Source organism: Mirounga angustirostris, unplaced genomic scaffold (assembly GCF_029215605.1).
Source record: "Mirounga angustirostris isolate CCGP_5_RB_7025 unplaced genomic scaffold, mMirAng1.0.hap1 SCAF_7, whole genome shotgun sequence".
NCBI lineage: Eukaryota > Metazoa > Chordata > Mammalia > Carnivora > Phocidae > Mirounga > Mirounga angustirostris.
This window is the reverse complement of record NW_026991715.1, coordinates 50,190,375-50,205,504: the sequence shown is the minus strand read 5'-3', so window position 1 is coordinate 50,205,504 and position 15,130 is coordinate 50,190,375. Positions and strand designations below refer to the sequence as shown.

General features: G+C 32.4%; 1 protein-coding gene across 4 annotated transcripts in view; it reads left to right on the top strand.

Annotated features, from left to right (window-relative positions):
• The window catches only part of ADAMTS6 (ADAM metallopeptidase with thrombospondin type 1 motif 6), a 293,828-nt gene that overhangs the window by 161,804 nt on the left and 116,894 nt on the right, over positions 1 to 15,130 (top strand). For all 4 annotated transcript variants that reach the window (XM_064596173.1, XM_064596170.1, XM_064596171.1 and 1 more), the window contains one exon: positions 9,524 to 9,670. In XM_064596173.1, coding sequence (XP_064452243.1) covers positions 9,524 to 9,670 — 147 coding nt within the window. The remainder of the gene's footprint in view (positions 1 to 9,523; positions 9,671 to 15,130) is intronic.

The window sequence follows — 15,130 nt, the reverse complement described above, 5'->3', positions numbered from 1 at the left end:
ATTGGGTGATATTAATAAAACCAGATTTAAAAAGATCATTGATACGGTGTCAGAATAAATATTTCAACTAACCTTTTAAAAATTATTTGTCAAGTTTTCAGGCTCCCTGCTCAGTGGGGAGTCTGCTTCTCCCTCTCCCTCTGCTGTTCCTCCTGCTTGTGCTATCACTCGCTCTATCAAATAAATAAATAAAATCTTAAAAAAAAATAAAAAAATTAAAATGATTTGTCAAGTTTTAATATAGTATTAAAAAACCCCTACAATTATCTGAAAGTGCTGTGAAAATGCTCTTCCCTTTTCCACCTACATATTAGTGTGAGGTCAGATTTTCATTCTATACTTCAACCAAAACAAAATACCACAACAGATTGAATGAAGAAGCAGATATGAGAACCCAACTATTTTCGAGTAACCCAGACACTAAAGACATTAGCAAAAACGTAATTAAACAACGGTACTCTTTTCACTGAAATTCTTCTGTTTAATAAGATGTTTTTAAGTAAAATAGTTATTTATGTTCTTATTTTTAATTTTTAAGATGATAAATATCACTCCATTTAACATCATAAACAAAAGATCTTTGGGGTCTCTAACATCTTTAAGAATGTAAAAGATCCTCAGACCAGAAGTTTAAAAACTGTTCTGAAGATACTCTTACATACATGACCAGGGAATGTATTCAAGAATGCTCATAGCAGCATTGTCTATAATAGCCCCATAATAGGAACCATCCTAAATTCATCACCACAGAATGGATAATTAAATAGTACATTTAAATGGAAACCTGTAAATGAAAATGAACAATGTCCAGTTAGACAGCTCAGCAGAGATGACATTCTCTAAAAACATTGTTGAATGAAAGAAGCAAGGTATAAAAGGATATCTGCAGTGTGACTTCAGTTCTGTAGATTTCAAAACCAGGCAAAATTAACATACATTGTTTAGAGGTGTCATAGGGAATGATTATCACAAAAGTCAGGATAATGGTTCTCTCTTAGAGGAGGAAGAAGGATATGATTATGAAGGTGAACACAAAAGGCAGCTTTTATTCTGAAAATGTTCTATTTCTTAAATTTAGTAAGAATAACGTGGATTTTTCTTTATAATTATTCTTTTTTTATTTTTTAAAGATTTTATTTGTTTATTTCACAGAGAGAGATAGCGAGAGCAGGAACACAAGCAGGGGGAGTGGGAGAGAGAGAAGCAGGGCTTCCCATGGAGCAGGGAGCCCAATGCGGGGCTCGATCCCAGCACCCTGGGCAAACGCTTAACGAAGGCAGACACTTAACGACTGAGCCACCCAGGCGCCCCTCTTTATAATTATTCTTTAAAATGTTAATATGTTTGATTCTCTCTTAAGTATGCATGATATATATAATATGTGTGTGAGGCTAAAATTAAACTCACATAACAAAACAACAAATAAAAAATATCATTAGAAAGTATGACAAGAGAGTTAATTGGACTCGTTACAAATTTCATTTTGTTGAATGCATTGCCTGCTATGAAACTCAAATAGTGTCAATAAGCCATTAAATTTTTATGTTATTTTTAAACCAAGCTGAGGTTTATCTTGTAGTAGTTTTTGTAAGAATGATTCATGAGACCTCTATTCCTTGAGTTTTTGTTCAAAATGATTTTTATACTCAATTTGGCTGAGTCCAAGATTCTTGGTAATCATTACTCTGTGGTGAGGTGGTGTTAAATGTCACCATGGCGAAATCTGAGGGTAATCTGATTGTTTTACCATTATAAGTAATTTGTTCTTTTGCCCCAAATGCCCAAAATATATCTTAATTTTGAAGTCCAGTAAGTTAACTAAGCTGTGGCTCTGTGTGAACTCATTCTGTGTCAGTTTTTCCTAAGACATAAAATAGTTCACTTTTGATTAGATTTTAGCCATTTTTATTTCTCTGAAGTTTTCTTGAATTTTTTATAATCACTTTTATTTCTGTTTTAATATTTTGGCTCTTTGCTGGGGGGCAACAATGATATATATGTTGTATTTCTTTGACCCTTTTAAACCCTGTCGGTTTTCATTTTGCTTGCTTTTTACTCCTGTGAGAAATGCTTTTAGCAGTTGCCTAATTTTTTTTTTGCTACTTCAGCATGGCCTTTTTCCTGTGATACTTTTCTTTTCCCCCCACTTATTTCCTCAGATAGTTCATGTTTTCATCCCGTCTTGCCATATCTTCCCTGATTGCTTGTATCTCTGCATTAAATTCTTGTTTTTATAAAATGATGGCTTCATTAAGTTTGTTTGAATTCATATGTGTCCACTTTTTATCTTTACTGTACCATTTTTTTTTTTTTGCTAAGTGTTCTTCTATTTGTGTTTTTCTGTTCTGATTATTTATTTATTTAATATATTTGTACGCACTTCTTGTTCCTTTTGACTCACGACTTTGAACGAGTTAGATTTTTCTGTATGAACTATTTGTAGAAGGTTTATGATGGGTAGGGGCCAGAGCTATTTTCTCATCAGCAATTTATTAGTGATGTAGAATAGTGTATGAGATTCAAGTTCTTTAACACTGTATTCCTTTATAAAACTGTTAGCAAGATAGAATCTCTCTTTTACCTTTCCTTACTGGCAGATTGCTTCCTGCAAATCTAATTTGTGTGACTCCAATACAAATAAGCCCAGCCCCCTCTTCTTCTGACAACTAGAACAAGGGTGTATATTCCAACAGTTTGTTCCCTTACTCCAGTTGTTCACAGAAGGTATTGTTGGTTTTACCCCCCAGATTGTTGCACATAACTTTGAAGAAATATGCTTTGCTTCTTTGTGCTGAGATCTTCAGTTATTGTTGTCCTCTCTCTGTGTCTTGCTGCATTCATCTTTGATTTTCTGAATTCAGTCATCCTTCCACATTCCTTATAATGTTGTGGGTTTATGGTTTTAGAGGTTTTCTACATTTCATTAAATGAAGAATTTTTGTTTCTTTTTCTTACTTTCCTTACTTTTAGGTGGTATCTTAGAGAAAAAGGGAGGAAACTTTTTACTTAACAGTATAGAAATAAGATGTGTCCTTTAAACTTTTGAGATAGGAACAGAAATAATAAGACAGGGGCGCCTGGGTGGCTCAGTCGTTAAGCGCCTGCCTTCGGCTCAGGTCATGATCCCAGCGTTCTGGGATCGAGCCCTGCATCGGGCTCCCCACTCGGCGGGAAGTCTGCCTCTCCCCCCTCCACTCCCCCTGCCTGTGCTCCTCTCTCACTGTGTCTCTCTCTGTCAAATAAATAAATAAAATCTTAAAAAAAAAAAAAAAAGAAATAATAAGACATGAGAAAGGAAATTTCTGGTCTTCTCTTGTATCTCCTGGGAGATTTAGATGAAATCTTCAACATTCAATTTACCTCCTAGGAAGAAAACAAAACAAAAAGCCCACTTTGTTTTAATAGATATTATTGAGAATTTGGGCTTCGGTTTTTTAAAAATTAATACTAATTTGAAGTAATTTGCTTTCCGAATTACTTAGCTTTTCATAATTGAGTATGTTATCCTCATCAACTACAGTCTTCTCTCTCATTGGATTTGAGATTTAACTTTACCCTACTTATAACCTAATAAGTTGGCCTATAGCTGTCAAATGGATGCTAGCAAAAGACATGAAATTTTTGGGTCAGAGACAAAGGATTTTATTACTTACAGCACAGTAAACAGCATGAGCATCAGCATATTTATTTGGTTTCTCTTGGCCCCTAATCCCACAGGGGCAACACAATATGGCCTAGATGAATGCTTCATACACAGTGGGTTTGCATCATAACTGAGAAACATTGAGCTTGGGGAATCTACCACTTTTAGAGCAAGTAGTAAGTAAACCTGCTTTTTGTCCAGGGGGGATGTTACCTTATTTCTCAAAGTTATCCTCTGAAATGACCTGGTTAAAGCATAAAGTTTGCAGACTTGGAATACCCAACAAAATGTGGAGAATCACAAGAGGCCCCAGGGAGACTGTCTCCCAATCTGTCAGTCTCTCTCTCTGTGTCTCTGCCTCTATCTTTCTCCCAATATCTGTTCATAAAACCCTCCTCAAATGAGAATCTTTACCTTTATGTAATCTGAACTGTTTTATTGAACACATAAAGCCAACCATGGAAGTGTTGTCTTGGTACCACTGTTCACTCATGGGGGTGGGCCCCATGTTTACCAAACTCTTTTGCTCTTGCTCTCATTTTTTTTTTTTTAATTATTATTTGTGAAGCTCAAGAGCAGAGAGTTGAGTTTATTTTACATTTATTGACCTATTTATATCTATCTATCTATCATCATCACTTATCTATGTATCCTTAGTTCTTAGCACAACATCATTATCAGTCCCACCAAGGACCCTTCTTACTTAATACATGTAAATATGTATTTGTTTCTATAATCCCATTTCCCACTCCACTTTCTTTTTTCCATAGATAACTACTCTAATAAATTTGATATGTATATTTGAATCCATATGTATCTTTGTAAAATATCACAGATTGTATATGTATGTGTTTATTTTTTAATATTTTAAGTTTGAAATAATTTCAAGCTTACAGAAAAATTGATGTAGTAGAAAGATTTCCCATGTGCTCTTTACTTAGATTCAAATACCATTAATATTTTGCAACATTTACTTTATATCTCTCTGTATATGTACATGTATTTTTTTCTCAACTATTTGAGAATAAGTTGTAGACTGTGCCTTATCACTAAATATTTCAGTATCTGTGAAAAAATATCTTCTGTGCCACAGTATAATTATTAAACTAGAAAATTTAACATTGATATACTATTATCGAATATGCAGTCTGTATTCAAATTTAATCAATTGTCCCAGAAGTGTTTTTTATAATTGCCCCCCCGCCCCCGCACCCAGTCTAGTTCCTATTGCATTTAGTTATTTTTCTTTAGTCTTTAATCTGGAACAATTCCTTGACCTTTCTTTGTTATCTGAGTGTGTATCTAATTTTTGCTTATGTATTTATATGATATAATATAATACTATAGATCTTTTTACTTCTCTTAATTTTTTTCAGTGTTTTTAAGATCCACCCATATTTATATGTAGACATCTATCTTGTTTGCTGCTTCCAATTTCTGCTTAGTATCCCATAATATGCATCTGCCAACATTTACTTATCCATTCCCCAGTGACAGACACCTAGATTATCTTTAACAACTTGCTATCATAAATAACTCTGTCATGAACATCCTCATACATGTTCCCTTTGGGAATATTCCTGGGATACATATCCAAGAATAGAATTGTTGGGTCATAAAATATCTGCCTATTTAATTTGACGAAGACCTGCCGAATTGCTCTCCAGAACAGCTACCCTGACCACAGTACAACTGTTGGGCACTAAGGTCCCAGTTTCTCTAGACCACTGTCAATACTTAGTTCTAGGTAACATTCTAATCTTTGCCAGCGTGATGGTTTTAATGTGAACTCTTGTTTATTCTTTCTGATCACTAATGAGTTTCACTTCTTTTACCAACTCTTCACTGAGATAGACTTTCCTCAGCAGGGAACCTATCTTTGTTTTATTTTATTTTATTTTATTTTTTTATTTCAAGTTTTTATTTAAATTCTAGTTAGTTAATATATATGTTAAAATTGGTTTCAGGTGTAGAATTCAGTGATTCATCACTTATGTCTAACACCCAGTGCTCATCACTACAAGTGACCTCCTTAATACTCATCACCCATTTAGCCCATCCCCTGCCCACCTCCCTCCATCAACCCTCAGTTTGTTTTCTATAGTTAAGAGTCTCTTACAGTTTTCTTCCCTCTCTCTCTTTTTCTCCCCCTTCCCCTGTGTTCATCTGTTTTATTTCTTAAATTCCATAAATGATGAAATCATATGGTATTTGCCTTTCTCTGACTGACTGAGGGAACTTATCTTTACATATATATATATAAAGATATATATATAAAGATATAAATAAATATATATATAAAGATATATATATCTATAAAAAAATATATATATATATGTCTTCTGCTTCAGCCTGATTGGCCTATTAGAGGGATCTTTTGAAGTTGATGTCATGAATAGCAGTTGTAAACTCCCATTTTACTTTGTGTCACTGTAAGTGAACTTCTTAACATTGGTCAGGTCATTTTTGGGGTTTCTTATATTTGAAATATAAGCTACAAAAGTATACATTCTTCTAGACAACTGAAACCTAAGTCCTTAGGATAACTATCTGCATTTGACACCTCAAGATTGTTAGTAGAAATAGAACTTGTAAGATTTCCTCCTTTATGTACTTGAATTCATGAATTTTTTAAAAAAAATTTTTATTCAAATATAGTTGACATACGATGTTACATTAGTTTCAGATGTACAACATAGTAATTTGACAAGTTTTTACATTATGCTCAAACATAGCTACCATCTGACACCATACTGTATGAGTATATTCCCTATGCTGTGCCTTTTGTTCCCTTGATTTATTCATTCCATATCTGGAAGCCTGTATTTCCCACTCCCCTTCTCTTGTTTTGCCCATACCCCTACCCGTTTGGCAACCATCACTTTGTTCTTTGTATTTATGGGTCTGATTCTGCTTTTTGTTTGTTATTTATTTGGTTTTTTTTTAGATTCCACACATAAGTGAAATCATATGATGTGTTTGTCTTTCTTAGTCTGACTTATTTCACTTAGCATAATATCCTCTAGGTCCACCCTCCATGTTGTCACAAATGACACAATCTCAACCTTTTAATTGCAAAGGATAGAATTTCTAGAGCACTGTAAATATTAGCATGTAAAAAAATAAAACTTTATATGCCTCTTTTAAATATATCAATTGAATCTAAATGCCATAGCATCTTGGTGACTTTCATTATGCATTTAAAAAATATGTGAACAGGTTCTTGTTTTATAGTCAAAATTTGCATCATTTTTTCCCTCTTTTAACTCAATATATTTAGTCTTTCTTTCCCAGCCAGAGTCTATCCTGATGTATATTTTAGTATTTCTTAATATATTTTAAAATATATTTTTATACTTTAAAGTATTTTAATTATATCATATCTCCATCACAAAAATGTATATAAATTGCAATTACATTTACAAAATTTCCTGTAATAATAAAGGGAAAAATGGTCTCTGAATTATATATTTGTTACATTACAATCATTGTTAGCCAATTATTGATCAGAGAATCATGTGCATATTACATATTTTAATAAATAATAAAATCTAAAAATAAAATTTTATAGAAAATGTGCCTGTAGTTATATTTTTTCAATTGCTGTATTTGTTTCTCTTGCTAGAATGAGGCAGAATTTCAGTATCAATTCGACTCTTTGATTTTGTTTTTATAGATTTGAATGCTGAGAAAATTTGTTCACATAAATAGATGAAAAGAGTTTATTGTAGAAATATCACTCAGTTCGTTGAACTCCTTTTGAATTATTTGTCAGAACATAACCAATGGTGATCTAGCATCAGAAAAAAATTTTAACAACCCATTGACTGTTAATTTGATTCTATTCTCTTGTAAACTTGATGAAAACAAGAAACTACATGTTATTCAATCATTAAAATCATTCTCTTTCTCAACACTGATACAAAATGGTTCTGATTGTCTCTTCTTGAAACCCACATTTTTAGACTCCAAGGCAATGAACTATTGTAAAATTATAGATGAGTAAAGGATAAGTTTTTCTTTTATAAGGTAGGAGAAATAAGATATAAAAAGGAGAAGCTTGACTTTTTTTTTTTTAGAAAAGAATACATAAGGAATTTGAAGATCTTGAAAATAATTTTCTTAAAACCATCTGTGTCTGCCTATACCTATCTTCATATGACTCAGGCATATGTATAAGGCTGCTGCCAAAAGGAAATAATTTTTTTAAAGCTATCATCATTTGAGAAGAATAATAGTAGTATTCACATGATAGCATCAGCCTTTGAGAGAAGTATAGAATATTGTTTATTGAATTATAAATTTACATTATGGAGCTTTCTATGTAACTCTGCAGGTGATTGTTTTGACAGAATTATATCTAATTCTATAAACTGTAAACTCCACCATCATGTTCCTAGCAGATCATTCAAAGAGACTGATTCCAGTGTGTTGATGTCAAATAAGAAGACTAAATACTGGTGTATTTAGTTTTTGGTTATTTTGGTGGGTTACTTGGTGTTTTAATTTAGGGCTCTGGGTAAACACTCTTCTATATTTCTCTTTCTTTGCTTATGTTTGTTCCTCCATGTGAATTACTAGTTTCATCTCTTTGCCCCACATATGATATATCTTTATTATGGCTCTTTTATATTGTATTTATAAAGACCAATTCATTCAGCTTCCTAAACATATCTCAAATATAATCCCACCTCTCTATCCAGTGCCCTATTCAGACCTACATCATTTCTCAATTGGTAATGATCTTCCATCTGCTTTCCCTGCCTCCATTCTCTTCCCACTCCAATGTCTCCACCATAGAATTACCATAATGACCTGTCTAAAATACAGATCAATTCCATAGTCTCTTGCTCAGAAATCTTCAGTGTCTCTGCACTGCCAAAATTATTATTTACTTTCAATTATTGTAATTCTCTCTTCTCAAGTACCTTTCCAATTTTTTCTCCAACAACTGTCCTCATCTGTTTTATACTCTTGTCACACAAATTACTTATTTCCTTGAACACATATCATGGTATATTTATTAGGATGTCACAATGGACACATAACTTTATTTTTTCACTAATAGTGAAAGCTTTTGGCTATCTGTGGAGAAAGACTAAAATTTATTCATATTCATATCATTTATAGAAAAAATTTATGATTAATCATTGAGATATGTTTTTATATCACATTGATAATAGCACTAAGCATGGCTATAGGACACAGGGGGAAAATGGCAAAGACAAGCTTTGAATAATGAAGGGAAACCGAGGTAAAGAAAAACTCTATAATCATAATCCTTAAATGTATCAAGATTTTTCAAAAGGCGTTTTGAAAACACACATACACATACAAACATAAATTGCATATGTATTGAATTCTCTTTTATCTATATTAATAAGGAAATGATTTTTGTATTTGACCTTTAACCTAGAACTCAATGGATTATAACTATATATTTATAATTCTCTTTTAAATTCAGCATAGTGAGGTAGCATGACCTCTAGGATGTTAAAAGGCAGGTTCTACTAACACTTACTAACTGTATGATCTTTAATAGGTCATTTATCTTTGCTAAATCTCAGTTTTTCATACCTATAAAGTGAGGATTAATATATATTCCTTATCTGTTCAAGGAAAGATTATCCTGTAAGTTAATATTTGAAAGTATATGATCAATTAAAGAGATTTAAAAATAAATTGTATTATAGAATTATTCTGTAGTCTCCTTAACTTTAATCCTGTATTTCCTTAGAGGATCTTGATAGAAGCTATATGTTGATAAGGCTAACAAATGATCAAATAAGGAAATAAAGGATATATTGGGGGTTCATTTGTTTTATTTTTTTTTTTATTTCTTTCTTTTATGTTTCTTATGTTTCTTCCTTGTTAAAACAGTTTTGGTATGAACCATGATGGAATTGGAAATTCTTGTGGGACGAAAGGTCATGAAGCAGCAAAACTTATGGCAGCTCACATTACTGCAAATACCAATCCTTTTTCCTGGTCTGCCTGCAGTCGAGACTATATCACCAGCTTTCTAGAGTAAGTAATCTCTGGAGAGTGATGATGAATTGCTCCAGAAGTAAGCCATTGGTAGAAGCCTAATATGTAGTGCTTCAAACTGCATAATGAGTAACTTTTATAGGGTGATATTTCAGGCTGTTCCCAAAATACTTTAATATATCATTGTGGCAAATTTTTTCCTTCATACTCAAGCAGAACTTGGTAGATTAAAGAATGTGGAGCAAGGCTATAAGTGGGGTTGATGATGTGAGTGTCAGAAATGTTCAATAAATGGGAAACAATGTCAGAAAGAATTTAGATTTACACAGCTTAATAGTGTGTAGGCCAAACTTAATTTCAGTGATTATGTATTTCATTTTGTTGTTGAAAAAACTAAGTTTTTTTTAGGAATGCTGAAGTATTTAATCGTAACAAACAACAACAACAAAAACCCAAACACCCAGCAAATGAAAATGAGAAAATGAAAATTTGTCTTTGAAAATTTATTATGTGACCCATCTTTTCTGTAGTTTGAGAACTTCTTTGCTGATCTTTTAATATATATTCTAAGAGTCTGGTTACTTAAATGTGAAATAAATAAATTAGCTGAGGTGTAATTATGTTTATGAAAGCAGATATTCTTCCACATCTCACCTGCATAGGACTTTAGGATTGGACTTCAGAAACTTACAGACTTAGGTCTCACTTTCTAACTGTGTGACCATGGGCATGTTACTTGACCTTTCATAATCTTCAGTGACCTCACATGTTAAATACATACATCTTCAGGTTTTTGTATATATATAATTATGTACAATGTTATAATGTATATGAAACACAGTAGACATTCATTAAGTGATAGATATTATTTTAAATAATATCGAGGCTTTAAACCTTATTGCTCTATCATTACTTTCAGCTGTTTTGTGCCATTGTGTTTTTGGGAAGGAGAGAGTAAAATTTACTCTGTGAAAAAGTGAATCATAGAAAAAACACACGTGAACTACAGAAATTCTTTTTAAAAACTGTCTTTGTTCAAAGTTCACATTTATATGACAATGGTCTAAAGCTTTCAAAATTCAGTTAGGTTATGTAAGGTAATATTATTTATTAATGTTTGGCTCATATTTGCTAATAGCTGAAATTTCTGAAAACTTAAAATTATGTATTTTTTTAAAACCCCAAACAAGAGATTTTAAATTACCTAGCACAACGGTTTCATCAATTAGAGATCAAAAGATAAATGTTTAAAATGGCCTTTTTTGAATTAGTGTAATAATTAAATAGGAGGAATTGGAAATTCATATCAGAAGGTAGTTCCTCAGAAAAATTATGCCATAACCTAAAAATATTTAATGTTAGTAATAGGTAATTATAACACTGTACTTACCTCATGCCAAAACTGGGTTGAAAGCTATAAAGATAGATGACAGAAAATTTGTTTGACATCTTTTGGTGGTTTTTAACACAAAGCCCTAGCATTATCATTTTCCAAGATGTTTTTAATGAGATCATATTACCTAAATTTTAAACATTGTTGAAGATCTGCTTTCTCCAGAAATCAAGCCAAATCTGGAATTTCTCCTTTGACTTGGCTCATGTTTTTATAATGGAATCTTAGTGTCTATCACCAGAAAGACTAACTGTATAATATGCTCAGTATGCCTGTGCATTTTTGAAGTCTTCTCTCCTCATGTTTTTTTTTTTTTTAAGTACCAATTTTCTTTCTCCCCTATCCATTTATTTTGCCCAGCCTATTTGCTAGGACCATCTTTGTATACTTAATACAAGGACCAGTTTTGAGGTCTTGCCAGACCCTGCCTTGATGAAACTGTATTAAGGCAGTTAAAATACTTGGAAAGGGAATCCCTAAATTACTAATTACTGTTAAGAAACCACCACAGATTTGGTGAGAGATGTAAAATTATTACTGGTTGCAATAAAGTGTTCCATTGAATTAATTAAAAGAATTAATCCAAAAAGCATTATTTAAGCCTTATTGCCTCTTTGCATTTTGTATGTAAGCATGATTGGTGTTGACAGGGTTCTAAAGGGCTTATTTATCCTGTATTTTATAAAAATATTTCTGTTGTAAAAAAAAAATTTCTGTTGTGCATCCTCATGGGAATGCTCACACAGTAAAAGCCATTAGTAAAAGATAGATATGAAAGACAATAGGTAGAGATTTGGGGAAAGTTGGCTTTTTTCCCTTTTTTAATAATAAACTAAACAACTCTGATTATAATCTGACCAAGCAATAAGGTTTTTTAAACACAGCGCCCTTTAAAAAGTTCAGTTCACTGGAGCACAAAGACATAATAGTAACTTTCTTGATTTTCTTTGTTCCTTTTTATTAATACAGTTGGCTTAATTGCTTTAACAGCTATGTGTGATATTTTTAAAAATCCAGTGATATTTTGATCAGGGATTGAGGTTACATTTATGTTTTATAGTTGGCTCAAAAAGACTCATAACATTTTATTTTAGTTTCTCTTCTCAAGAAAAAGAAATCTTGAAAGATGAATTGTTTAGGAACTACAGCCCAGCCAACAAAATGCATACCTTTCTTTACTTAGTGACTGTATAGGCCCAAGATGATGGTGGATTCTAACAATGAGCTTTCTATGATTTACAGAGATTCACTATTCACTATGTTCAACTGAAAACAATTCCATGGCCTTTAAATGCCAATAGAGTAAAGTCTCTCGTGTCTTTCTGAAACACTAGGTGCTATTGATCAATCAGGAGATGGTGTTTTACCAACTCCCAATATTTTTTTTCAGATTTCTTAAACTCGGTGATTCAATAAGTGGTTCATGAATCGCCCAGAAGCCGTCCTGATTAAATAATAAAGAACCCATTTCCGTTAAAATGGACGTGTTATGCCAGCTTCTGATGTTTTCGACGACGGCTTTGCAGGTAGTGTCCTTCCTATCTGCCTGCGGGACTTATTTACTTATTTATTTAGAAAATAGAGAAAGATGAACCTGGTATTATGGCTCACACTCATTGATGACTATGGGCTAATTTACCAGGCAGTGGAAGGCAGCCAGAAGTAGTTTAGGCCAGTTTTTCATACATTTTCCACCACTTAGCGGTAGTACAGAGTAATTTCATATAGTTTTCAAAAATTCCGGAGCCTCTGTGAATCAACTTTTGCTCTATTTAAATTAAAGTCTGTTAAATTGTTTGAACTGTCAGAGATCCATAGCAAAATTTCCTACAGCTCCAAATTAAATACAGACTAGCCATTTTCACAGAAAGGATGGAAGCTGAATAAAAGAAAGGCAATATAATGGCAGAAGGTGAACTAGAAAGAAAGAGCTACAAGGAAAGTGATATAAGATGAACAGGATAACTGAGACACTCACATTTCCTCTATAGCAATTAACTTTGAAGGTCAAATTTAAATGGAAATCAATTCCATAGATGGGCCCTCTTTTTATATGGAGCCCAAGAAACAGCAAAACAGGTTTCTCCTCCTTCCATTTATCAGGCATGTTTTGGGGACTTTGCCCTAACTCATAAAAACCTTTGATAAGTCATAATTACATATGGAGAAGAGAGCATAGGGGAGTAAATCATTAGCAGTACGGTGTTTGTTGGAAGCCTCAAATTCAGTTCTCTTCAAGCATCCCAGTCATACAGAGGGCAAGAGAGAAAGGTCTGACTTAGAGGAACTCATTTTAGAAGGTAGTTATTGTTTGTTTTGTGAAGACTGATAAAGCAGTTTACAATAACCTAGTAGGTAAGACACTTGACTTGCCACAGATAATACAGTCTAATTCATTTTTGTTTATATAAGGTGTATGAGCACAGTTTTGTGGTAGAAAATAGGAGTCGGCATTAAATATTAACTTTTTGTTGTTGTTGTTAAAAGACTGTTAAGATATGTATAGGGTTATATAGAAAGATTTATTTTTTAGATTGACCCACTGTGTTGTAGGCTGAAGGTCTATACTTTATAGTATAATTGTTTAAGTAAAAAATCTAAAACTGCAATTAGGAAAATGTGCTCATGTGTTCTGGAAACAAAGCCAAGGGTGCATATTTTACATAGGGATCTGTAAATTTTAGCTGAAGATTCAACTGTGGCTCATGTTCCCATTTTAAGGCTAATTTTCAAACTATGTAAATAAGACTTCTCTAAATTAGAGGTAGAATACATGAAATATGATTTTGCTATCATGCTGCAAAGATTTCTGGAAATGTAAATATACTTTGATTTACTAAGAATTTCATAATCTAGGAAAAAGCATGTTCTCAAGCTAATACACATTTTTTCTGTCTTAGATGCATAAGCAAAAGTAGAGTCTATTATCATCTTTATTGCTGTAGATATTAATAAAGATTGGGCTTTTAGTAGTGAAATGTATGCTGCTACGGAAATAGAGTTCTACTTTTTATGTATATAGTTTTGCTCGGGACAAGTATATCACTACTTAATAACAATAAGTTATAATAGTATCTCATAGATGGAAACCAACAGTGCTCTTCATTTAATTTATTAGAGTGAGGTTTCTGTTTTCTGAGTGGAAAAATTTGCATATGACCAAAGCACAGACCATCTATGCTTAAAAGTGCCATTTGATGAGAAAAATCAAGAACATTTATGTGTAACACCACTACTATTATTATTTTGATAAGAGTAACATAAATAACACTAGACTCAGCATCAGAAGAATTGTATGGTTATATTAATTAGCTAGAACCCTAGATTTAATAACAATTACTCATATCTCCCTTTTGTTAAATAGATGCAATTACAAAATATAAGAAAATAACTCATCTAATAATGTTGAGAAAGGAAAAAATATTTGTACCAGGAGACCTGTACAAAAATGTTCATATCAACATACTTTGCAATTTCCAGAAATTAAGGATAATGCAAATGTTTGTTAATAGAAAAATGGATAAATAATTGTGCCGTAGTCTTAAATGGAATATTATCAACATTAATGAACAGACTACAGCTATACATATCAGCATGGATGTTTCTCACATTCATAATATTGAACCAAAGAATAAAGTCACAAAAGAAAACCTACACTATTACTCCTTTTATGTAGTCCAAAAATAGGCAGATCAATAATTGAGAGATGAATAATTACTAAAAAAAAGCATGGAAATAATTATATTAAAAGTCATAATATTAGTTACTTCTTCTGGAGAAAGTGAAGGGTATGATTAGGGTTGAGCTCTTGGGAATTTTCTAGGAGGAAAAAAACACTTCTGGGGTTAAATATACATCTCTCAGATCCATGTCCCCTACCTTCTACACTTATATCTGTGGTATTTCATAATGGCAGTTGATGACTCAGAGGCATGGAAATATCCAGAATTATTATTTTCTAAGAGTTAATTAAAATAATTATGATCTAGAGATTTAATGTACTTGAAAGTATCAGGAAATTTTAGTAACATTATGCAAAAAATATTTGTATCATTTAACTTCCAGTTAAGAATTAAAATATGGGGCGCCTGGGTGGCTCAGTTGGT